Source organism: Rattus norvegicus, chromosome 1 (genome assembly GCF_021556685.1).
Source record: "Rattus norvegicus strain SHRSP/BbbUtx chromosome 1, alternate assembly SHRSP_T2T, whole genome shotgun sequence".
Classification (NCBI taxonomy): Eukaryota; Metazoa; Chordata; class Mammalia; order Rodentia; family Muridae; genus Rattus; species Rattus norvegicus.
This window is the reverse complement of record NC_141534.1, coordinates 205,193,939-205,220,452: the sequence shown is the minus strand read 5'-3', so window position 1 is coordinate 205,220,452 and position 26,514 is coordinate 205,193,939. Positions and strand designations below refer to the sequence as shown.

The 26,514-nt window shown below is 45.5% G+C and overlaps 1 protein-coding gene and 1 long non-coding RNA gene across 4 annotated transcripts in view; one reads left to right on the top strand and one right to left on the bottom strand.

The window, feature by feature from the left end:
* The first annotated feature begins 1,565 nt into the window (after positions 1-1,565).
* On the top strand, positions 1,566-26,035 carry LOC134485190 (uncharacterized). The gene is made up of 3 exons (XR_015647615.1): positions 1,566-1,640; positions 2,245-2,332; positions 25,826-26,035. It is a non-coding gene; the product is annotated as an uncharacterized LOC134485190 (long non-coding RNA).
* Glrx3 (glutaredoxin 3) overlaps positions 15,148-26,514 on the bottom strand; it is a 30,010-nt gene continuing 18,643 nt past the window's right edge. For 2 of the 3 annotated variants that reach the window (XM_087584946.1, NM_032614.2), the window contains 7 exon segments: positions 22,759-22,931; positions 22,505-22,566; positions 20,658-20,715; positions 19,159-19,211; positions 18,060-18,099; positions 17,877-17,969; positions 15,148-15,405 (listed from right to left, as the gene is read on the bottom strand). In XM_087584946.1, the coding sequence (XP_087441072.1) occupies positions 15,355-15,405; positions 17,877-17,969; positions 18,060-18,099; positions 19,159-19,211; positions 20,658-20,715; positions 22,505-22,566; positions 22,759-22,931 (530 nt within the window). In that variant the 3' untranslated portion in view covers positions 15,148-15,354. 3 annotated transcript variants of the gene reach the window in all.

Here is a 26,514-nt window from a genome sequence, read left to right as displayed (position 1 = left end):
GTCTCTAGCCCAGGGGCTGGGCTGCCCTGCTCCCAGAGGCTCTTCCTTATACAATGCAGGAATTGTGGTTACCTCCCCCTTTTCAGTAATCTGGCTACTGTACCTGGTTCCTGTCTCCCTTCTCCTCTTTCCCTCCTCCCCTCCCCCCTCTCCCGGAAGCATGGTCTTGTGGCATCCCCACTTCATTAGAACCAAGGCTTCAGGAACTCGTGACTACAAATGAAAGGGTATTTCACGAGTAGTAAGATTTTTATATTTATGTTTATGAAAACGCATTCTGGAATGTCCACAGTAAAAGAGCATTTCCATTAGCCCACTCGGGGCCTCTGAGTTCCACCTACGTCTGTAACGCATGGGGCACTTAGAGGTAATGAAACCAAATTGCCTTCTCAACATGCTGCAAGTCCAACTTTTCACCGAGAACCAGTGAGCTTTTTATTGGAGCGTCGTCTTCCCAGGTACCTCTTTAAAGTCTCCTCTAACAAATCTGGTATGCCATGAGCCCTCCAGACGGAACAGACTTACCCTTCTGCCTGGGGAACTCAGCACCCGTCAGGAAGCACAAAGGCTACTGGCGAAGAGCACACAGCTCTAAGGCTCGAGGACGTTCTCACAGTTTCAATTTTGCGCTAAATCTGAAATCAATTACTCACATTCTTGCAAAGTAACCAAAGATGCGCTCAGCTCAATGATCAATGAGCAGCTGGCCTTGGTCACTGCTGATTCTGATGCCTGGGGTGAGGTATGTTCCACCATGCTTGATTTTAAAAGATAGCCAGGGATGGTGTGTCTGCAGTGGCATATGCCTGCTATTGTAGTATTTGGGTGGTGACCAGAGGGAGTGAGAGTTTGAGGCCAGAACGAATTACCAAAAAAAACAAAAAAACAACAACAACAAAAAACAACAACAACAAAAAAAAAAAACCAAACAAACAAACAAAAAAGTAACCAGGGGCTGGAGAGATGGCTCAGCGGTTAAGAGCACTCGACTGCTCTTCCAGAGGTCCTGAGTTCAATTCCCAGAAACCACATGGTGGCTCACAACCATCTGTAAGGAGATCTGATGTCTTCTGGTGTATCTGAAGACAGCTACAGTGTACTTATATATAATAAATGAATAAATAAATCTTTTAAAAAAAAGTAACCAACAAAAAAGTCCAGCACTAAGGGTGACCTGACTCCCTGACCCCACACAACAGAAACCCTGGAGTCAGCTCACGGGAAGAATGGCAGGGAGTAGGATGCACATTCAAAGGCAGTCACTGTCCTCTGTGTTGGGGTTTAGATCTCAGCCGGCGTCCAGACAGAACACACCAAGCCAAGATGGTTCCACGTGGAGAGGTTTAATGAGTGAAGAAGAGTAGAAGAGGGGAAGAACAAAGGCCGGCCCTGAGCACGTGGAAGGAAGGGGTGGGGAGAGAAGGGACAAGGACAAAGAGAGCAGAGAAGAGTAAGGGCAAGAGAAAGAGGAGGGGACAAGCAGCCCCTTTCATAGTCAGGCATACCTGGTTGTTGCTAGGCAACTATGGGGCGGAGCATACCTGGCTGTTGCCAGGTAGCTGTGGAGGTGGAGCTTAGAAAGAATACCAACACTCTGGACTGTGACCTCTGTTCAGCAATCTGGGAGTTTTGGGAAAGAGGTAAGAGATGAACTTAATATACAGGATGGATAAGGAGAGAGAGAGAGAGAAACAGGGATAAAGATAGATACTGAAGGAAAAAACAACAAACAGGAAGAGAGGTAGAAAAAGACAAAGATAGGTCTTTGTGAGGTAAGGTGCAGCATAAGGGGGCAGGAATGTGTGGGGAGAACAGAGGAAGGGGTGGGCCACGCTGAAGCAGGCCAGGGGCAGAGGCAGAGGGCTCCATGACTCAGGAGCGACATTTACCTATACATGGAAGTCCCGTGGGTGGAGCCTGGGAGGGGCGAGGGGGATCGGTGAATGTGTCCTGACATGTGGGGTTGGGGAGAGCCCTGGGTGCCAAGGGACAGAGCAAGGAGCTCCTGGAAACCAGCTGCCCTGTAATTGACTGGGAAGGCAAGCACATGAGCTACACACGTGGTCCGCACACAGAGAACGGGCAACTTTGAACGAGGCTCGCAGGTCACTGGATTGAGTGAGCCATTTGGGAATGTATTGCTATGTTATAGGGTTTTGATTTGCAGGGCCGGGAATCAGATCCAGGGCCTTTGCATTGCTAAGCAAATGCCCTACCACTGAGCTATTCCTTCAATTTTGCAAGATGCTCCTCTTGGGGAAAACTGACTGAAAGTCACCATTTCTCGCCATTCTCTGGGGACCAACAACCATCTCGAAAAATTCCCAGGCAGGTAGGAATGTAACTCATGGTCGAGTGCTTGTCTAGCATGCGTAACGCTGCGGGTTTAATTCCCAGCGTCAGGGGGATGGGGTCAAAAGTTCCCAAAGTCCCCCTCAGCTGGTACATGGAATATACACACCTTTCTGTCGCTGTGACAAACACTTTGACCCACAGCAACTTGGGGAGGAAAGGGCTTATTGCATGTTACAGGTTACGGCCCTCCAAGGTGCAAAGCCAGGAACTCCAGGCAGACACTAAAGCAGAGACCACAGAGGAGGGCTGTTCACTGGCTTGTTTACCCTACGTTACCCTGCTTTCTTTTGTTTTGGTTTTGGGTTTTATTTATTTATTTATTTTCACTTTACGTTGCAGTGTCAGCCCCCTTCTCCTCCCAGTACCACCTCATGTAGATCCTTCTCCCATTCCTCCCTCCCCTTCTCCTCTGAGAGGGAGAGCCCCCTCTGGGTATCACAACTGTCACCGCCAATCCCCCGCCCCAGGTACATCAACTCACTGCAGGACTAGGCACGTTTTCTCCCACTGAGGCCAGACACGGTGGTCCATGGACAGGCAGGGAGGCAACAGATTCAGGGACAGCCCCTGCTCCAGTTGTTGGGGGACCCTCATGAAGACCAAGCGGCACATCTGCTACATATGTGCAGGGGGCCTCGGTCCAGTCCGTGCTGGTTCGTTGGTTGGTGGTTCAGTCTCTAGGAGTCCCCAAGGGTCTAGGTTAGTTGTCTCTGTTGATCTTCCTGTGGATTCCCTGTCCTCTTCGGGTCCCTCGATCCTTCCCTCAACTCTTCCATAAGACTCTCCAAGCTCCATCTAATGTTTGGCTGTGGGCCTCTGAATCTCTTTCCATTGGCTGCTGGGCGAAGCTTCTCACAGGACAGTTATGCTAGGCCTGTCTGCAAACATACAAAAAAAAAAAAAAATCCAAGAGCTGATTCTTTGAGAAAACCAACAAGAGAGACAAACTCTTAGCCAAACTAACTAAAAGGCAAAAAGAAGGTACCCAAATTAACAAAGTCAGAAATGAAAAGAGAAGCATAACAACAGACGCCGAGAAAATTCAAAACATCATTAGGTCTTCCTTTAAAAGCCTGCACTCCACAAATTGGAAAAATCTAAATGAAACGGATGATTTTCTAGACAGATATAAATTACTAAAGTTAAATCAAGATCAGGTAAACCATATAAATAGTCTTCATAACCCTTAGGGAAATAGAAGCAGTCATTAAAAGCCTCCCAACCAAAAAAAGCCCAGGGCCAGATAGTTTTAGCACAGAATTCTACCAAACTTTCAAAGAAGAGTTAATACCAATACACCTCAAATTATTCCACAAAATACAAGCAGAAGGAGCATTGCCAAATTCATTCATTCTATGAGGCCATAGTCACCTGGACACTTAGACCACACAACTCATCAAAGAGAACTTCAGACCAATCTCCCTTAGGAGTGTTGATGCAAAAATACTCAATAAAATACTAGCAAATCAAATCCAAGAACACATCAAAGTCATCATCTACTATAATCAAGTAGGCTTCATTCCAGGGATGCAGGGTGGTTGAACATACGAAAATCCATGAACATAATCTACCATATAAACAAACTGAAAGGGAAAGAAAAAGCATAATCATCTCATTAGATGCTGGAAAAGCCTTTGACAAACTCCAACACCCCTTCATGGTGAAAACCTTGGAGAGATCAGAGATACAAGGCACATACCTAAATACAATAAAGGCAATATACAGCAAGCCAGTGGCCAACATCGCACTAAGTGGAGAGAAACTTAAAGCAATTCTGCTAAAATCGGGGAAAAGAAAAGGCTGTCCACTCTCTCCCTATCTGTTCAATATAGCACTCGAAGTTCTAGCTACAGCAATCGCCCTGCTTTCTTACACAGAGCGGGCCCACCTGCCTGGAGATAGCACTGCACTCTATACTAATTAGCAATTAAGGAAATAGCTCGCTGGCACACTCATTGAGGGTGTGGGGCCACTGTATAAGACAGATATAAAAACTGGTAAGGTTGCCACAATGTTCCGGGTGCCCTCGGATGACCACATCCGAATGCATAAGATTCTGGAGGAGTCAGGACTGAAGTACGTGGCTGTAATGCCCCCACACATTGGGGACCAACCACTAACTGGGGCCTACACAGTGACCCTGGATGGACGAGGGCCCTCGAGGGTCATATCCAAGCATGATCTGGGCCACTTCATGCTACGGTGCCTCACCACCCATGAGTATGACGGACAGAAGACCTACCCTTCCCACCAGTATGACTAGGATCCTGGCCCTGGCTGGGAGGGTCCCATCCTGAGAAATGGCACACATGGAGGGATCAATACATTTTTAGCCAAGAACTTCAAATTCTTTCAGAAAACCTAATCCTAATTTTCCTCTGTCTATGTATGGTTTTTTTTTTCGGGGTCTTACACACATGCTGGGTGAACCCTCTAAAGTTGATTGATTTACTTATCTAGGGATGGGCATAGAATGCTATGGTGCCTATGTCGAGGTCAGAAGACAATTTGAAGGTTTCAGTTCTCTCTCCATGAAGGTCCTGAGATTTGAACTCAGGTCAATAGGATTAACAACAATCACCTTTAGCCCCTGAGCCCCCTTGGCAACCCTCTCTAAAAAACATTAAAACAAAAACAAAAAAACAAAAACAAAAACAACAAACAAAAAAAAACTGGTAAGGTTGAAAGAGCTCAAACCCTGGGCATCTCAGAGACTTGACAGTCAAAATGGAGCCCTTCCCCACCTGTCTCTGTACCTGCTCTGGGACAAGTAACTACAACACTCCACTGAGAGGACCATAGGCACCCATTCATGTAACCTAACACTGGAGTTCTTCTCCATGCTAATGAGGTATCTGAATCCTTTAGTCAATGACTTTCCCTTCCTGGGTATTCCTTCCCACAAGAGGTATGTAATCCCTGGTTCATCCCAAATAAAGTGTATGTGTTTACTCCACCATCAAATAAAGCAATGTGAACAAGCCAGGGTTGTCTCAGAGAGTTGCTTCATTAAGCATTGAAGCAGGGGAAGGCCTCCTACCAAAGGGTCGAGCCTAAGACTCCCAAGGAAGGATTTCTCCCCTCCAGCTCCTCTGATACTCCCAGCCCTCTCTTTCAACCAGACGGGATTCTGCTCATCTTGGGCTGCACTTTCCCCCTCCTGCCTGGCGCATGGATGAAAGGAGGACCATGGACCCCAGTTCCTAACTCCCTCTCTCAGTGGCACGCTGGAGGTACCCAGGTACCCAGAGAGGAGACCTGGAACCACTGTGGACTTGCCAGTTTCAAACTTTGCCCTGTCTCCTCCCAGCAACGTGCCAGCATCCGGGTACCCTCACAGAGAGGCAGGGCTCAGTATGACATACTCACAAGTCAGTCTGGTAGAGACGATTCCTCTGTTGAGATTCTCTCTTCCCAGGTTTATGTGTAGATTTGTGTCAGTTTGACAATGCAGAAAGCACAAGGCAGCTGAGAACAGACATGTCATGACAGGCTGGGTCAGGGTGAGAAGGATAGATGCCTGGAGAAGGGGTCAAGGCAAGGTCCAGACCTATGGGCACAGCTTTGGAGAATTCCACAGGGGAGGGAGAAAATGAGAAGAGCTCTCCCGGAGATACCTGGACCTGGGACTCTGTCTCCCACAGACTCTAGGGTGAAATCCCCCAAACCGTGAGGCTTATGTGGAAATTAACCAAACTTATAACTTTGACAGATCACTTGGGTTTAGAAGCAAAACTAGTTTGCCAAAATAATTCATTTCTCTTTAATTAAAACCTTTTGTTAACTGCCAAGCGACTGCCTTCCTCCCAGACAGACACGATAAGCTTCTATCCATCACCCCAGGCAGATGGCCATCCAAAGAGACTAGGGTGTGTCCCAAGAGAACAGAGATGGCTCCCTACAAACGGCTCTGTAGGCACAGCTCCAAGCCCCTGGCAGATCCTGCGAAAAGGTTTCTATAGGACACCATGTTGGTGTTACTGGGGGCCGGTGAAAGGCATTGAGGAAGCACCCTGTGGGGACATCACTTAGGAAGGCAAAGCTTGAATCATCTGAGCAAGGGCACTGGCTGGAGCTGGTAAGGGAGGCCAACAGGAACCACACCTGTGTCCTGGGAACTCTTGACATGACCACAACCATTAGATGAGACAAAAAAACATAGCCAGGACAGGGGATAGATAAAACCAGGGACACTGTGCCACCCAGACCCAAACCTCCTTACTCTACTGACCAGATTATGGTGAGTGGCTATCCTCAGCTTGTTTTGGTCAGTGTTTATCCTAAACCAGCCTTGGCTTTTCCTCCTTTGAAATATTGCATTTCAAAAAGACTAAAATCAGGACACGGACAGACGGACACACACACACACACACACACACACACACACACACACACACCCCTCTGTGTACCACCAGCCTACCTCTCAGCCTCCTGCGGCCACACCTCCCACCATTCCATGACCACACCCTCAATCCCTTGGCCACTGTTGCTAAACTTTGCTTGGGAAGACATGAATGGACATCTCTCTCCAGACAGGGTGCCACCAATAGACCAAAGACCCAACGGCCCCAATGTCTACCTTGACTAATCATCGCATTTAAGTGGAGTGAGTTACAGAAACATGAGCAGTTTATGGCAGCCATACCTCCAAAGAAGAGTGCCCCTAACTGTTAATCAATTATATCCTCCTCACAAGCACAGCTTCCTGAGCCATAGCCTATCAGCCCCACTGGTCTGCAGGGAATATTAGTGGCCAAGGGTCTTCTGCAGATAATTGGAGCTGCTAATGATTTTGAGATAGCCGTGGTCGTGTCATGCCCAGAGAGCAGAACTCAGCAGCAGGTATAAAATACCAGCAAGCACACCCCGATATGAACGAATGGCTAGACAAATGAATAAGCTGGGGAAACAGACGAATATCCAAAAATTTCCCAACAGAACCCCAGTTTTGTACCTCCCCTTAAAGATGCCTGCCCCTCAGGTATGAACTGTCTCTGACCTCCAAGCAATACAGCACTGGAAGGGAAAGAGTGTTGTGTCACCGTGAAGACATTCACAAACGTCTTCAGGCTGTGACAGAGCATAGGGATAGTACAGTCTCACGATACAATGAGACAGTGGCATCTCACTCTCTGGTGTGTCCTCTGTGAAGTGGACCCGGGGGATAGGGGTGTGCTGTTCCATATATACAATTGAAACAGGCTAGGCAGATGACTACCCACCAGGTAGGCTTCACTCCACAGGGTCGATGCTGGCTCCTGCAGGGAGGACCAAGGGATGGGTAGGCAGGAGGAGTCACAGGGCTCAGCTCTGATATTCGAACAGGTAACAGGGCAAGCAACAGGCGACAGCCATACAGGTCTGTGAACTCTGTTCCCCAACCTAGTCAACCTCCATTTTCCACATGCTTTATCTGTAAAGGAAAGGGGGAGGTAGAATTTCAAAGCAAGCGGTTCCAACGTGCAGAGGCTAGGCAGGAGAGACACAACAACGCTGCACGATCGGTGCTGCGTTAGCCTTGGTCCTCGCGCGCCCCCTGGTGCCCAAAAGTCGCCCTTGCAGACAGCGCAGCTGATCGGCCCGCGGTGCGCAGCGTCCTCGCGTGGACACATATTGTCACCACCCGCCGCTGCCTTCTATAGCCAGGAGCTTATTCTAACATTCATAGACCAGTAGTGACCAGAGGACACCAGGCTAGTTCCTGCAAAGTCACAAGAGGCCTCAGCCGGACCTCGGAGGCAGAGAAGCTGAATTAGCACAGGAAACCCGGTATTGCCTATCATTACCCGTCTTGGGGTTAGGGATTGACCACGCACACCCCAGCCCAGCCGTGTCTGGACACCAAGGGCCTCCAGCAGTCAAGGACAGGAATCCCAGCAAGTCAGGCCGGGGTCCAACCTTGCCCTGATGCTAACTTCTCAGAACTGGGCTGGAACTGGACCAGCTGGGCAGTCACACAGGGAGCAAGTGGACAGCCCTGGACTATCAGGGATCCAACAGTCTGGGGATAGCCCCTCCAGAGTGTCGCATTCCCCAACCTATTGCTCTAGAAGCAAACGTTAATGAGGCATGTACTCATCTCCACAGACCTTCAAAGCCACAGACAATGCTGATTTCTTGCAGGCTGTGCATTCTCCCCTGTGCATACCAAGGCCCTTGAGGAAAGAGCACAAGAACATAACTCACAGGAGGTGTCAATCTGTCCCGGGGGAGACTAGCACTCAAAGGTGCATTCTAATTCATGTAGTAGCTGCTTGTTGAGAAGCCTGGACAGGGAGCATCCGTTTTGGTCCTGTGTTTGGGAACTCAAGTAGAGTTCTCTTCATCTTTGGCTTCTCTTACTCCAGTGAAGACCATCCAGCCCCTCTCATCCTCTACTTATCATTGGCCCTGACCCTTGAGGGCCAATGTCTTCCCCCCGCAAGCTACACAACTGGACTAGAAGTCCACATCCGTTGGGGATAAGAGGCCAATTGGAAGCATGGCTTGAGACCTAGGGTCAAATTCCCTTACACCAATTTCTGTGACCTTGAGCAATTTGCTTAACCTGCTTCTTCCTCTACTGTGGTGTTGAGACAGCAGTGACTCCTGCTGAATTGAGTACTTGGGTCACTACTGGACAATACCGTGTGTGTGTGTGTGTGTGTGTGTGTGTGTGTGTGTGTGTGTGTGTGTGTGTGTGTTGGCTGTTTAACGCCAGCTATAGGTATAAAGTGTGCTCTGTCAGGAATGATCCCTGAACAAGGCTTCCCCCACAGCAAGTGGCACTGACACTCAGTCAAGTGCAGACTCCTCCTCAAACTCCTTGATCAAATTTAGGGAGAGAACCACAGAAGATACCAGCAGGCTGGATCCTCCTTAACCATGCACATGATGGGAAGAATCTTTATCTGTGACCTGGGCACCCTCAGGCTGTGCACTCAGAGGGCTCTCATACTGTTGTCTCCAACCTCCAGTCTTACCTCTAGATTTACCATAGGCATGGCGGCAAGCTTGTGAGCAGGATTTTCCTGGATGGCAGTAGGGGCGTATCCCAATACAGAATCCTAGTGGACCATGATGCATAGAAGCTCAAACCAAGAGCAAGACCCAGCAAGGTCACAGAGAATGTGGTATAGCTGGGATGTGGCCCTGGGTCCCCTGTCTCTTAATGCCCCTCCTCATCCTACCCCCAGGACTTGAGGAGTCAATAGCCCACTTGTGTATCTTGGGAGAGAGGACAGTTGCCATTCTCCAAGGTCAAGGCCGACGGTGGTCAGAGGATGTGAGGCGATCGCATGCTACACCTGGCGGCACTGAGAGAGGTGTCAGCTCAGCAGCCGCATCTCCCTATGAATGACAGTGACGTGGCAGAGAGCTAGAACATCATGAGCACGGCAGCCCCGGAACCTGCGTATCTTACCTAAACCAACCTTCCTCTTACACAAAGAACCTGGAAGCAACCCACCCAGTCACAGTCCATGTCCTACTCCTCCCACAGCAAAGGAAGAGTGTGAAGGGGGCCACGCAGACCAAGCAAAACCCACTCTGTGCAGTGTCCACCATTCCCTCCCACAGAGGCTAATGTGCCATATACGGGTTAAACATTCTTGTGTTTGTGTTTAAGACTCGCTGTGCACAGCAAGAAAACATCCATGCTCATGTTGTTGTCCTTATTCATGACGCTGTACAGCACATCAAAACCACAAATGGGACTGGAGAGATGGCTCAGCGGTTAAGAGCACTGACTGCTCTTCCACAGGTCCTGAGTTCAAATCCCAGCAACCACATGGTGGCTCACAACCATCTGTAATGGGATCTGATGCCCTCTTCTGGTGTGTCTGAAGACAGTGATGGTGTACTCACATAAAATAAATTAATAAATATTAAAAAAGAAAGCACAAGTGAACCAACCCAGCCACAAAACCTTCGACCTACAGTTTGTCCTGCCAGAAGAGACCAGAGAGACTTAATCCAGCAACTGATGGGGCAGATGCGGAGTCCCACAGCCAAACTTTAGGCAGAGCTTGGGAAATCCTGTTGAGGAGGGGAATGACAGGTTGGAGGAAGAAACCAAGAGGGTCAGGGACACACCATGAGGACATGGTCCACAGAAGCAAATGGCAGGGACTCAAGGGGGCTCACAGAGATCAGGGAGACTGCAGGGGTCTGACAGCCTGCATTGTGTCACGGCTGAGTAGCTTGGTGTTCTTGTGGAAATCCTAACTGGGAGTTGGGGACTGTCCCTGACTCTTGTATCTATTTGTCAGATCCTTCCCCTTCCCCTCCTAGGCTGCCTTGCCCAGCCCTGATGTGATGGTATATGCCTGGTCTTATTTGTATATAGTTTGTTGTGCCATGCTTGGTTGATTCCCTGCAGGACTTGCTCTTTTCTAAGGGGAGGTGAAACCTGACGTACTGGCTGGTTTTGTGTGTCAACTTGACACAAGCTGAAGTTATCACAGAGAAAGGGGCCTCAGTTGAGGAAATGCCTCCATGAGACCCAGCTGTAAGGCATTTTCTCAGCTAGTGATCAAGTGGGGAGGACCCAGCCCATTGTGGGTGGTGCCATCCCTGGGCCTGTTAGTCTTGGGTTCTATAAGAAAACAAGCTGAGCAAGCCAGGGGAAGCAAGCCAGTAAGAAACATCCCTCCATGGCCTCTGCATCAGCCCCTGCCTCCTGACCTGCTTGAGTTCCAGTCCTGACTTCCTTTGGTGATGAACAGCAATGTGGAAGTGTAGCTGATTAAACCCTTTCCTCTCCAACGGCTTCTTGGTCATGTTTATGCAGGAATAGGAACACTGACTAAAACACCTGGGGTGGGGGTCAGGGCAGCAGGAGGGATTCAGAGAGGTTGGGGAGGGGGAGAACTGCTGCTGGGATGTAATATATGAGAGAAAAATAAAAAGCGAAGAGGTTGCCAGGAGAAAGCTTTATTTCCATTCCACCTTTAAGTATGTTTCCTGCCTGCTTCCTGAACAAGGGGCCACAGCTCACACAGCAGATGATGCAGGTAAGCCCCACAGAAATCAGGCTCCTTCCCATGAGATGGACAAGGACAGGTCTGAAAAGGAACTCCAGGGAACTCCAGGCATCAGATCTCAGCTGTAGGATGAGGGGCAACACCTGCCATCACTCCCCAGAGTGTCCTCTTCCTCATGTGCATACTTATGTCCAAATCATTTACTCTCTGCCATGGAAGACACACTGGGACACAACACTGGTACCAGGCTGCACTGTGACCACCACCTCCAAGCCCAGGCCTTCATCCAAGACCAGCCTGGACCCACTGCCCTCTGCTGTGTGGTGTACAAGACCCTTCTGACATGACTAGCAGATTCAGCTACAGAGGGAGACACATCTCGATAAAACAGAAAAAGAATGTTTAATATGGGGTGGATTTTCTTCTAGCTTTGTCAGCATGCTATGGCCATTGCTTTCGAGAAAAAAAAAAAACTTGGCCTGAAAGTATAAAAGCTAGTTTAATGCCCCAAGTGATCAATCAATCCTCTCTTCTTCTCAGACAAACGTCACCCACACCCAGGTCATGACCATCATCCAGACAAGCTCCCCACCTAGTGTCCATGTGGGAAAACTGCAACTTCTTCTAAATAAGTGTGGCTCTTTAAAGAACTATTAGGTGTATTTAAAAATTAGCCACTGGTAGTCATTTAGATGAGAGTGGGGCAGCATAGAAGAGCACATTTAAGGAGTCAGAATATGCCAGGTCACGGTGCTTTTGAAAAGCCACCCTCCTCCTGACACAGGGCTAAACACATACATCATTCAGAAACCAGAGGCTTTCCCGTTTCCGCTAGATGGCACAGCTCTCCTATAGAAAGCACACAGTGCTTCAGGCATAGCCGAGGGCTGGAAATGTGCCTGGTTTGAATGGCAGCAGCTGCTAGACCTAATGGCACACAGAGAAGGCAGAGGCAGTAAGACTATACTGCCCCAGCCCCCCCCCCCCCATTAAACCACCATAGAGTGCTGAAGAGATGGTTCAGTGGTTAAGCAGGCTTGTTCTTGCTGAAGCCATCGCTTTGGTTCTCAGCATTCATATGATACTCACAAACATCCCTACATCCAGTTCCAGGGAATCGGATCCCTCTTCTGACCTCCACAGGCACCAAGCACACACATGGTACCCACTCAGACACACATGCAGACAAAACACACATGCACATAACAATAAATCAACCTAAAAGCATGGACCTTTGCAAAGGAACGTATGCACACCAATACTACTACTACAGGATAACAGGTTTGGGACAAAGGTCTATGATGACCTGTTCCTTGTCCAGCCCTTTAAAGTCCCTAAAACCAGCTTACCAGGAGTCCTTCAAATCTGAACAGCTGTGAAGACCAGCTATGGAAACTTAACTAGTTCATCATTTGAGCCGGGGCCGTTCCTGTAACATCAGACATGTGCAGTAAAAGGGGGAACATGCTTACCAGGAACTAAGTCATTTTTACTCAGACATGTTTGGATTTGGTAACAAATCCCAGTTTTCCATTTTTAAGAAAAATGGTTTTAAATTTTAATCAGAAATGAAACCTTCTTTCATGTTGAAATCTTTAGCATTTTTGGCTCTCTTTACTCTTCTAATTGTTCACTTTCAGTTATGGCCTTCTGGGTGTGTAGGTATGTGTACTTGTTTATGATGACACACAGTTCTGAGACACCTGATGTGGGTCCTGGCAATCAAACTAGGGTCCTCTGCAAGAGCCAGATGCGTTCTCAAGTCCTGTGCTGTCCCCCAGCCTTCTCTCTTTTTGAGACAGTCTTATTTATCTCAGGCTAACTGAATTGTCTCCATCCACCTCCTGATCTTTCCAAATTACAAGTGTGCCACCAAGCCCAGAAAATCTTAAGCTTTGAGCTTCAGCTTTGTCAGAATGGGTGTTATGTGTACTTCTGCATAAACCATATACTTTGAGCATGTTATACTATTTGGGGGTTGAATTTTGACTCCTGGCAATGTTGTCCTTGTATATAAGCTACACCCACCACACTCATTCCTTCCCTCCTCCCGACACTTCTTCCCATCCAGCCCTTGCCTCCTACCATCCTGACTGCAGTATCTTTGACTTTGTAGTACTTTCACTCCCTCTTCTGGAATGTTCCCTTGGTCTTGGAAGAGGTGTCACAGATGTCCCATTTGGGGCCTTCATGTGCCCAGACATGCTCAGCTACACACAGCACACACTTAGAAGTCTCCACCAACAGACACCCAATAAAACATCCAAACACTAAAGCCTTTCCTCAGGAAAGGAATAGGTGTGGACAGAGCTGACTCTAGAACCTAAGTGGACTTCAATGCATTCATTTCCCCCCTCTTCTTGCTGCTTCCAGTTCCTGCCTTGGCTTCCCTACTGTAAGCCAAATAAACCACTTCTCCCCCAAGTTATTTTTGTCAGGGTCTTCTATCACAACTGACAAGAAACTGCAACACGCAGCATAAGGTGAGGATAATGGACTAGAACAGGAGGCACTGGTAAATTACACACACACACACACACACACACACACACACACACACACACACACACAAGAAAACCAGTCTTCCTCCAAATGGTCCAAATAAAAGAGGCCCCCATACCTCTAGGTTCTGAAGCCTTCCTCCTGCTGACAATGCTGTTTGTGAGGTTTAGGTGGCCATATTTGAGGATGAAACTGGAGATGGGAGTTTTGAGGCTGGTACCACATAAGTCCTCTCTCTGCTTCATGCTTAAGTTCCAACTATGAGTCCTCAGCTTCTGTTCCAGACACCATGCCCATAGCTTACTACCATTATCTCCCTGACCAAATAAATACTTTCTTCTAGAAACTGCCTTGGTCCCAGTGTTTTATCTCAGCAACAAGAAAGTAACTAATATAGTCAGACCTCCGTGAGGCACGCAGGAAGCCCTGGTAAGAACCCAAGAGACACTTATACTTACATCTACCGGTATTTAAAGGTCTTAGCTATCCAATGATTTTCATTTCAGTAAAATGAAGAGCCTTCTTTCCCATAAAATCCCTCATAGGCATCCTAACCCCTAGGAAGCCAGGTCCCAACCACCTCCAAAGCTTGTGCTCCTTCAACTCCTCTACCTTAAGCAACAGGACGAAGGTTAAGAGGCAGCAATCACTGAGCTCTGGAGAGGTTGGGTTCACACTCCTCCCTTGACTGCTTTCCTTTCACTGCACAGTGCCTCACAGCCCAGATCAGCAGGCCATGATCATTTAAGAACAACGCCTCCCCCCTCTGCCCCCACAGGCAGCAAATACCCAGAAGCCACAGCTGGGAAGTCAGAAAGTAAAAGAAAGGCTTGCACAGCAAAGTTTAATGGGACAAGTATCTCTATGCACTAGTCGGGGCTCGAAAATGCATTTAAATTTTCCATGGCTTTTAGAATACTCCCATCTATTGGAAGGCAAAATTAGCATATTCATTGCAGTGAACACTGAAAGGTGCTTCTCTTTTGGTCACTACTGCTCCCTCTTCTGGGTGTTGGTACAAGGTGTTCTGGCTTTGCAATGTATGGGACTCCTCACTGCCAGCAGGATAGTTTTGGTTGCATTTTCTAAGGCTGTGAGGAGCTCTCTGGCCAGTGAGGGGAGCTATTGGACTGGTACAGGAGTTATCTAAGCTCTACAGCACACCGCTTCTAAGAGGCCTCACTGCTTGATGGTCTTCCCTAATTGCTACAGGAGGGCCCTGTGTTAAGAAAGGGATTTAAAGGAATTAGTGACAGTGACTGTAAGTTACAAAGACATATGTTATATACACACACATCACTATAAACACACATCCTACACACATTCGTTTTTAGCTGAATCTGGAGTTTATTGCCTTCTATGCTTCATGGAAAATGTAACATATGTTTTTTTCAGCACAACTTTGTGAAGCACATTGAGCACAGCTGACTATGTCGCATTTCTACTCTCAGTCCACTTCGCAGGACCAAGTCATCAACTATTCCACGATAATTAAATACTTCTTGCAGTCCTTGGACACCGTGCTTAACGTTCACTAATTTTCTCCCTTCAGTATAGGTAGCAATTCACCGTTGTCTTTCAGTTCCTAAAAATTAAAAAAAAACAAAAGCATGTATAAGTGAGTGAGTGTGTATGGTCATACAAAAACAGAAAGCACCTAAGCAACAAGCGCTTACCTCCGTCTGACATCAAAAGGACACACTCAATTAAACCCATACGCTTTTCAACATGCCAACAGTCTCACACCATAAAACAGAGCACAAGGCTCAGCAGTAGTGTGTGTGTGTATATATGTGTGTTTTATCATCAGTGGTTGAATCTGCATATAGAACTCACAGATGGGGAGGGCTGGCAAACAATCTCACATTACAAAGTTAAAAGGATGTTCTACACCAATAGATTAGTGAACACAAAACCACTAAGCCCAGGCAGCCAGAGTTCAGGTCCGTAACTGATCAGGTAGCCACAGCAGCATCAGGTCCTCCAAGTTTTCCCCTTACACAAGCTAGCACCGGCTGCAGATTGTACCTAAGCTATGGTGGAAAGTGGATGAACTAACTCTACATAGGGAGAATCCTCTCCTCCGAGACTGTATGGGAGGGAGAGCTTCTCTCTTCTTTGAGAACAGGCAGCTCACACGTCTTCGCTAAGCATTTTAAGTCACTCAACCAAGGGTGCCAAGTCTAAGAGCTCCTCAGTTCATCTACAGCCTGTCAGCAGCTCACGGACTGAACAAGTTACTGAGTTACTAAGTCAACAAAAAGTACCAGCACTCTAACAGACGCTAACCAGAATTGCCGTATGGAATGTGTACTAATGACAGATGAGAAACTGTACTCTGCAGGGACCACAAAGTGACAGACAGTTCCATAGACTTTCAACAAAAAGTAGGAGCAGCAGCATCAACTTGCAAAGGCATGTGTTCTGAGCAGGGATCATAAAATCATGTAGTTCCCAAAAGGTTCCAACTACTTCCTGGTCTCCCAAGACCCTTTGGCTAAGGCATGGACTGTGAAACATTGAGACAAGAACAGGCTCAAAAGCATCTGGGATCTAAAGACAGTTTGCAACTTAGTAAGATGTCTACCTACATAGGATACGTGTGCACCTAGATATAAAGTAACAAATGCACACTTACCTAGTTGCTTCAGGGCTCCTAAAAGCTATAGTGCTTGCTTTTCCTCCAGGAATGAGAGCATTTACTAGGAAAACTACATCTCTACCTTATTTTTGTTCCTAATTTTCAAAGTGCCATCACACTCTGCACTTGGCAGGAAATCTGCCTTCATCCCTGATTTCAAGGACTGTTGGCTGGTCTAGAGATTGTCCGTATTGTAAGAGCCTTGTTTTTAAAGCTTTTACCTTATAATGTTAACTACATTTAAAAAATTCTTTCCACTTAAAACTCAGAGAAACAATCAGAAGGCCAGAGGGCAATATCCTGCCGTGGAGAAGGAGCTGCCCTACCATCTGCTGATTCACACCCTCAACACACTGGCCAAGGTGGAGAGCAGTAAGAGAAGGGCCACAAAAGCTGCAACTTCCCTTTGTAAGTTTACAGTAACCAACCCAGCTAATAAACACAGTTACTAGCAGTTACTTTGTAGCACATTCAAAATTGCCAGGTCCATTGCCAGGCACTGGTGGCATATTTCACCACTCAAGAGGCAAAGGTAGACAATTTCTAAGTTAGAGGCCAGCCTGGACTACAGAAGTAGTTCCAGGATAGCCAAGGCTACACAGAGAAACTCTGCCTCAAAAAACTAAAAAGAAATGCCAGGTTCATTTAAAAGACAAGAGAAACTTTTTTTTTCCCTCTTTTTTTTTTCTGGAGCTGGGGACCGAACCCAGGGCCTTGCGCTTGCTAGGCAAGCACTGTACCACTGAGCTAAATCCCCAACCCGAGAAACAAGTTTTTTGACTATCTAATAATCATTTACCAAGTTCCTAACATAAACAGAGCATCAGGAAGGATCTGAAGTGATGCGAGACCAGCTTTGATGGCTCAGACCTGTGATCTCAGAACTGGGAAGGCTGAGACAGACCTCATCCTCAGGCCTGCACCATTATGGGCGGTTATGGGAAAAGAAAAATGACCCAGAGAAACAATTACAATAACAAAAAATGAAAATGCATAAGAATATTAGAGCAGAGAAGTGTTCCCAGCAGGAAAAATGCACATTTACAAAAGAAGTTGTGCCCCAAAGGATGGAGATAAAAAGAATTAAATAAGGAAGATACAAGAAAACACAAAGTGACGGGAACCAGGTACTGATAGACAAGAAAACAAGGAAGGAAGCTAGCTGTGTTGTAGTTAGCACATCGGGGTCTTCTGAGGTCATCTAGACACTCAGTCGGCTACAGCGTCTAACTCTCACTGGCAGCTGGCAGCATTCGAAGACTGAAGAAGGCTCAGAGCAGGAGAGAGCACGAGATACTACACCATGAACGAGGCTGGGTGTGAGGCTGGAGAAGAGAGGAGCCAGGCCATACCAAAGCTGGATGCTTAAACACTCAAGGATTTCTGTTCCCAGAGTAACAGCAGAAAGCTCCTACCTTGACAATATCCAGTCCTCCAACAAGATCCCCTCTCACATACAGCTGAGGGTAGGTTGGCCAATTTGAGAACGTTTTTAATCCCTGACGCACCTAAGGAAACAACAGAAATCCTGAATCCTTCCCCTCAGACCCTGTGAACAAAGCTAAAACGTGGGAGGAAACAGAGAACCTAGAACTTACTTCTTCATCCTCCAGTATATCAAAAGTCTCATATTCAACCCTGCAAAAGGAGAAAGCATTTTACTAGGTGTTCATTTTAAACAAACAAACAAACAAAAAAAAAAAAAATAAAATCTACCTAGTGTTTTAATAAGGTCAAGAAAAGCAGTCCAGCGCTAACAGAGCTTACTCTAGAAAATCTGCTGTAAAGCAAATGGAAATGACTTTTACTGTCAGACTGGTCATTCGAAGACAAAAATCACTCAGTCTTTTGATGACAACACTAGCTACAGTGGGACCTGCCAAATTTCTCCTAAATATTTATGGGCACAGTAGAAGACCAAGATATCTGTGTGCAGTCAGAGGACAACTTACACGAGGAGTCAATTCTCTCCCTCCAGTACTTGGGTCCCAGGGATCAAACTCGGGGCATCATTCTTGGGGACAAGCACCTTTATCCTCTATACCATCTTGCTGGCCCCAACATTTCTTTACAAAGAGCCATTTTTTTGAAGGTCACATTCAGACTGTGCTATATACTGCCTTCCATCCTGCAACTTCAGATCTACAACTTCAGAAAACAGGCTATCTATTCAAAGTATGATCAGAACACATATTGTAATTTGAAAAGCAATCATGAAACATTTGAAAATCCAAAAGAACAAATGCTGTGGATCCAAGAAGATGGATTTGGTTTTAACCACAAAAGCCAATCAGGGAGTCCCCGCTGGACAATTCCAACCCAGCTCCAACCCAGGAGCAAGCAGAGACTTAGATAGTCCATCCTACTCCACACAAAGCATCCCCAGGACCTGAGTCACAGGCAGCTATGAGATGCCTGAAATGGGTGCTAGGAACGACTCTCATCTTCTTAAATCACTGAACCATCTTTCCAGCTCTGAAAGCACAGACTTCAAATAAAAGCTTAGATTATGTGATAGTCTCCCTGCATTTTTTTATGCATGGTAAGAACAAGGAACTGAAAATTCCTTTTTGGTCTAAGTTAAAGCATTGAAAATACACTATAAAAATTAGAAATGTGTCAATAAATATTATACAAATATGTTTAAACATTAAAACTGAAGTATCAGTAGCAGAATGGAACAAAAGATTTACATACCCAGTACTATTCAGTATTTCCAGAATTTGTTTGCTGAATCCACATTTTGCTTCCTAAATTATATTTAAAAAAAAGTACATTGTGCATTTGTTTCCACAGTTAGCGCCCGACCACTCTGTGGGCAGCTCCTGTGCTTCTTCCGTCCCCTCTGACATCATCCCAAACGACCTTCCCACCGACACTGGCTTTAACCTTTTAAGTCGAGTGACACGCAGCAGCTTAAGATCTGTGTGGTCGAGGTGGTCCCCACATAACATGCAGATCACCCACACAGAGTCCCCTGACTCTTCTCCTTACCATATGCAAAATGACAGAGCACAGTTAAGCCAGACCTTTGCATTGCGACACCAGCTATTTGAAGTGACTGAAATCCTACGCTTTATGTCAGGGCGAGTCCCCCAAGCCCCAGCCATCTTGGGGAAAAAGACTGACAATACACAATAACCTAAAAGCCCCCAGGACACCATTCCCAAGACATACAAACTCTTCCTAGACGGGCACAAGGAATGTGGAGAATCAAAAGTCTGCTTTCAGCAGCCATGGAGCCAGAGTACCACTTCATCATTACTACACGTTATCACCATTGTGCTTTGTCCCAGTCACAGAGTCTGTGTCCTAATACAGTGGGGTCTATATGCTAACATTAATATTCGTGCTTCCTTATTATTTTCATCACACTAGCTACATTAACAGTTGCTGCTTTAACTAATGGCCTTCCCTGTGTTGATACCATGGCAACCTGAGGTTAAAACAGTCCTATGGCATCAATAGATCCATTCACAAAAAGGCACATGGGAGGCAAGGGTCACCTGCCAAAGGTGGCTTGTCCAGAGCCCAAGCAGCTGCCTCACTCCACTGCCTCAGCTTTCTGAGATTTAGTCTCCTTATCCTGAGAGAAAAGCAAACTGCACAGCTTTGCCTGCCTGAAGTTCAACAGCTGAGGCTCAACTGTTAACTTCAAAGTGTAAGACAAATGACAGGACTAGTTTTTTGAAATTACCAATCTAATCCCAACACAGGGGAGAATCTGCTTTCACCACTTAATGAGTGCAAGGAAAGCTAGCAAACTAATTCAGTATGTACTTTCATCGGACTACAAGAACCAATCATGCTCCCTCAGAGCACTAAGGCCACTGTCAGGATTTATTTCCTACTCTGTGGACCTAAGGACAAGACCCTCAGGACTACCAGGGACATTCACCTACCCACAGTCCACATCCTCAAAAAAGGTCCTGGCTAAGTGTTGGCAGTGTTGACCACTTCAGCTGACAAAGTTTGGCAGCAGAAAGAAATGCACCCTGCTGAGATGCTGATGATAAAGTCAAGCAAAATGGAGATTACTTTGTTTGATCTCCATAAGCACCAATTAAAGCCTGGATAACTTCCTGATACCACTACAGCTTCATTAGCTAAACCAGAAAAAAAGACTTAACTGTCCCCTTGCTGCAGATGTTAACATCAAAAGAAATTACAAATAAAACCATTTTTGAGTTCTTTACCTGTTTGTTTCCTTTCATAAAGAGCATCACAGAAGCTTTATTGGTCAGCACTTTGAGCCTGAAGAGAGAAAATTGATATAAAATGGCTCAGCTCAATTATTAAACACCACTTCTGCTCTGCTTCATGAGTAGCAGGCATATTTGAGGGATAGCAGGATGACGGCTCACAGCTTTGAGTGGTACTAAACAAGCAAAAGCATTGACACTTTCCTTTATTTCATGCGCTCCCTGAGCCACTGTAAAACATAATATGGCTTTTTAAGGCAACGAATGTTCTTTCAAGTTGCAATTTAAGCCCATCAACTTGTAGTACTAAAAAAATAATAATAACCAATTCAGTAAGGAATTATTCGATGGGGGGCCTATGTACCGAGCCATCTACCAGTTCCTAAAATGAAGCAGTGAGCCTAAGAAAGCAAAATCCTAGTCCTCCACCCACACTAACCACAAGCAATAAACAGTTCTTGTTTTAATCTTATATACCACCTGTCAAAAAGCACAATCTAACTTGCTATCCATCAGGAATGTTAATCACCCAAATTTGGAACAAAGTTTAAATCTTCAGGAAAAAAAATCAGTATACGGACAATGGGTCACATCATTTTCTCTTCACTTTTCTCATGCTGTGGAGGCCGCACAGGTCAAAATCTTATAGAAGAAAGCTGACTCTGGTCAAGTACACAGATCACACAGTCCATGACACTTACACTTCCAGCCCCTCCACAGGAACAAAGCTAGCCAAGCCCACTCACCAGATGATCTAGCCACCGAAACCAAGCTAAATCATCTCCAGTAATACTCGTCATGTTGCTAGACAGGAGCTCCTTAAATTGCTACCCAAAACATGTAGCTCTAGTCAGGATCTGTGTGTGCCTGAAGCAGGGAGAGCCAGAAGCAGCACTTTAGGAAAGAAGATTTGAGGAAGACCGGGCAACAGCAGCAAGGACAATGTCAGAGGCAATCCAGGGGTATGAAATGCAGAGCCTCCCTAGGAGCAGCACAGCCTCAGGGGGCAAGGATATCATGGGCCATGATAAAGACCACAAGCAGGCCCGTGTGGTATCACAACACCACTATCTTCTCATCACAACAGATGATACAGGGTACAGACCAGTGGCATTGGGCCAGCGTGACATATATAGAATATTGTTCCTAAGGAGTACTTGGATTAAGTTTAGACAAATGTTCTTTATTAAATACACATAGAAATTCTCAAAATGTGAAATAGCAAGAAAATTACAAACTCAAGGCCCAATAATTGTTGAGCTCTGATGCATTTCAAGATAAATTATTTTTAATTAATATAAAAATGTGAATTAATAAATTCACATTTATTACGATAGAATTCCCTTCACATATCCCTCTATACCAAAATCTACCATTTCTACAAGACTTCTAAAGCCGGCTGTAATGCCTCATAAATAGAAAGATGGTTTCACAGCTCCAGAGTCTGCCTGAGTTTTGTGACTATGGCTTAAAGAAGCCTCTGAGAACCCTAGCTTTTCCCATTAAACTCTTACCACATTCTGGGACTGAACACAGCACTTGAGGGGCACACAAAAACAGAGGTGCTATGCTCATACAAAAGAGCAAGAACCAAATAGGACCCTGGACCCACTGAAAGTGACATTTCTACAGTATCAAGTACACTCTTCATAATTGCTAAAACACCTCCTGTCCACACAAGAGCATCCCAAGTTTGCAAGACAAGGTGCTAAGGAACACCACATTATAACCCAAACAGGCAAACACTAAATGTTTGGTGTCTACTCAGAACAATGCCTTAACAAGATTTGTAGACTGTTAAGATAGACAGAGCATACTGCTGTCAGATTTCTAGCACTTACCTTTCCTCTAACTTGGGTGCTTTGGGACAAATTGTATCTAGTTCTTCTGATGCTTCCAGCTCCTGAAAGAAGCACATTGTGACAACATAAACCACCACGACCAGCCCCACTGTGGCATACTGACAAATGTCTATCAGAAATACTGAGTTCTCATTAGTAAATCCTGAGGTACAGTAAGAAATATGTGCTTTCAATTTATTACAACGCTTTAGAAAAGGGTGCTCTAAACAAAGTATCTTTATGAAGAATCTAACCTTAATTATGTCAAGTCCTCCTATGAGCTCTCCAGAAACATAGAGCTGAGGATAGGTGGGCCAATTAGAGTATGTTTTGAGCCCCTGTCGAACTTCTTCATCTGAGAAGATATCAAAACTGCTGAACTGAATATTGTGTTTGTGAAGGATTTCCACCATCTGCTTGCTAAAACCTGCAACAGAACAAGAACAGAGATTCAGCATCTCCCGCATACCATGCCACCCTTGCCTGCGTAGTGACTGAATCAGCATAACTGGATAATATAAGACAAAGTAAATACTAAAATTCGGTTGACCTAGATCCTCACGCAGAGCATAATTACAGTGAAGTGTGTGCTTATCAAAGCTGCCCTTTGGGCTGGAAAGATGGCTCAGTGGTTAAGAGCACCCGACTGCTCTTCCAGAGGTCCTGAGTTCAATTCCCAGCAACCACATGGTGGCTCACAACCATCTGTAAAGGGATCTGATGCCCTCTTCTGGTGTATCTGATATCTGAAGACAGCTATGGTGTACTTACATATATAATAAATAAAATAAAAAAAAAAAAAAAGCTGCCCTTTAACTGGAGGCACAGCATCGTCTGTCAAAGAGCAGAACCAGGAAAGTCTACCACAGACTCCGCCCTGACAGTGACAAAGCCTCTATGGCTGCTTCCTCTCACTCACCAGCTGACCAGGGACCTAGAACAGCTGTTTTCACCACTGGTTGGCCACAGTGAGACCCAAGTGCACTTGCTCCCTCCCTCCCTCCCTTCCTTCTTACTACTCTAGCAAGCCTGGCTGTGCGCACACTTCTGCAGGTGCTTCTCATTTCACCTCTGAGTAGGATAATGGGAATCAGAATCAGAGGAGCTCACTTTGGGTCTGAAATCAGCAATCCAGTCAATGTCAAACCATCTTTGTTGTTACATGTAAACTGTTTGTAGACTGAGGTCTTTCCTTCTCAGCTTTTGTTATGACTTGACAGATTCTTTACTAAAACTATCTACATTCCCTTTACTGTGTAGGATGACAGTTTTCTTTAAGCTACACTATACTGGCAAATGTGTCCTAGGAATTTAGAATTTGGTGAAGCCATCTTCTTCCAGGGTTCTCATCAGTCTTATGAACCTATCAGTATAGACTGAAAAACTGTCACTTTTCTTCCCAGATGCTAATTCTTACCAAAAATCAGAACCACCTTCCTCTTTCTCACTTCACCATTCTTTGAAAGATACTCTTACTTCACTGGAATGTAAACTATTCTTCCTTTAAGATTTCCCCACATCAGCAATTATTTTCAAATAAAAACAAATCATGACATTCAGTATAAGAGGAACTGCAATGGTCTTACCTGACGTCACCCAAAAGTACATTTACTACTAAGAACATGGATCAGAGCTGAGCTCCAAAAGCTTCCCAGCTCTGCCGTTTGCTGAGATGAAGCTCTAGGAGGAGTGTGCAGCACATAAGCTGCTTTTCCTACAACTGAAGTGTGGCGTTCATGCACAGCCTGAAGTCAAACACTGTTTCTGAATGTTTTCACTCATCTGGGAGTTCATTAGTAAACAGCTAACGGCTGACTGCTGATGGTTATTCTGTTCCCAATATATTAGCTCGTTTCTACTGTAACTGGCTGAGAAAAGGCTTTATTTTGGCTTTAGGCAATTACATGCAGACTAGAAAGATTGATTGGTAGGGTTTCATTTTTAAGGGTTAAAGTGGCAGACTGGAAATGTTATGCTTAAGGATAAAGTAGTAATAAGGCTTTATTCTAATAACAAAATATTTATACACTCCAGAAGAAAAATGCATGCATGTAACAGAAGCACTTAAAAGTTTAAAAAAAAAATCTCATTTACCACGAAATCACCATTTCTATGTGCAGTCATTTCCACTTGTGACATGAGTAATAAGCCTAACTGCCACCTTTAATAACTACCGAAAGCAGACCCTAAGAGTATTTCTGCACTTGTGCTTTGCATCCAACTCTCAACACTCCACAGCCAAACATCTACCAGAGCTTTACCTGAAATGGCTATGAGTCCCCAATAACCTTGTTACCCTGCTAAAGATGCTCAATGATTAAAAACTTCCTTGAAAGTAAGCAAGTTCTCTTCCTACCAGTATGAGAAGCCAGAGCGGCATCTCACATCTGTGCTTGTAAGTCACCATAAATTCTGCAGATGGAGTCTATAAGGAAAGCATAAGGTGCGGCTGTGGCCTGTATTGTTTCTAGAACAGACAGGCTCTGGAAACAGTTTCCCACTTTCTAGGATATGAAGTGCAAATGTAAGTTTTCTGGGTAACACAAGCAAGGTCAGGGCCACCAATTCAAATGCAAGTATAACCCTACTCCACAACAGATGCTGAGCCACAAGCAGAGTAGTTTGAGTGGCAGAGTTCTCTCAAAAGCAACTGCTTCGTGAGAGAAACCTCAAGACCAAAGAGATGGCCCAAGGGGGCTAGCCCACACTCACATTGGTGTAGCAGTATGGAGCACAGTCAATTATGTGCTAGGCAGCTCACTTCTGTTTCCCAAAGACAGGAAATGGAAGGTGAAGAGCGTGCACAGTCCTGCACAGAAAGCAGAGGTGACCGGGAGACCCCATGCACAGGTTTTCGGCTGCCCCGACACAGACACTCCATTACGTACTTTCCAATAACCTGCTGCTCTATGTGCCAGGAAGGAAGACACATAACACGAAACCAAATGTCAGGGAAAGGGAGCTTACTAGGACTGTTAGAAAAGTTACAAAGATGGCACCAAAAAGAACTGGCAGTTAACCCTTTATGCAGCTAACAATCTTTTTCTTTACTTTTTTTTTTTATCAGCCAGTGGCTAAAAATCTTTTTTATTGTTCTAAAATATCTAAATTTTCTTTTTATTCTATTTGTCGTCAGAATGTCACAACATTTAAAAAAAATCCTCAAAAAATAGGTCATAAATTCAGTTTAGAGAAATAGACTATTTCTAAATAAGCCAAACTTAGAAAAACAAGTAATATATTTTCCTTTGTATGCAGAAACTAGATTTAGAATTGTGTTTGTGCTTTAGTGTCAGTGTATGAGTACCTGTTTGTATACAGATGTCCACATGCATGTCCCCATGAAGAAGCACCAGCTCTGACAGTGGGAAACAGAGAGGTGAGATACCGGGAACAAGAAAGCAGCAGAGAGCTGACAGAGGAAAGAGGAGAACCAACTGGAACCAGAAGAGGCTTCAGACGGTGGGGGAGGGGCAACGATCCTATCACAGTCCAATGTATGCTTACCTAAAAGTTCATTTCTAAAAATGACTATTTCTGTTTGTCACTAATGTGTTTGAAAAATTAGAAAGTCCCTGCACTGAAAGACTTTCGGTGACAATCCCCATGCCAGCCCTCCAGAGCAACTGAAAGACAAGGTACTTGTAATATCTGATTTGTACCCCGTTCCTAAGCAGGGCCAACTTCAATGGCAGGGCTAAAGCCAGCAAGTGACACAAAACCCCTACCTCTGCTGCCTGGTAACCAGCCAGTTTTGCCAGCCAGTTTTGCCTCCTGCCAATCTCACTAAGTTATCAGAAGATTTACAGAGTGGTACTGTTGAATTTCAAAAGCAAGTAGGGTATTAGATAGACAGTGTGCTGTGTATAACCTGCCATGGAGGTTTACCCATATTTTACAGGCCTTCCTACTGTCCTTTAGACTAGAATAAGATAAGTCCTTATCTAGACAATATGAAGCACCAGAGACGGCAATAATTCCAACCCTCATTAAAAATAAAGTAACAAAAA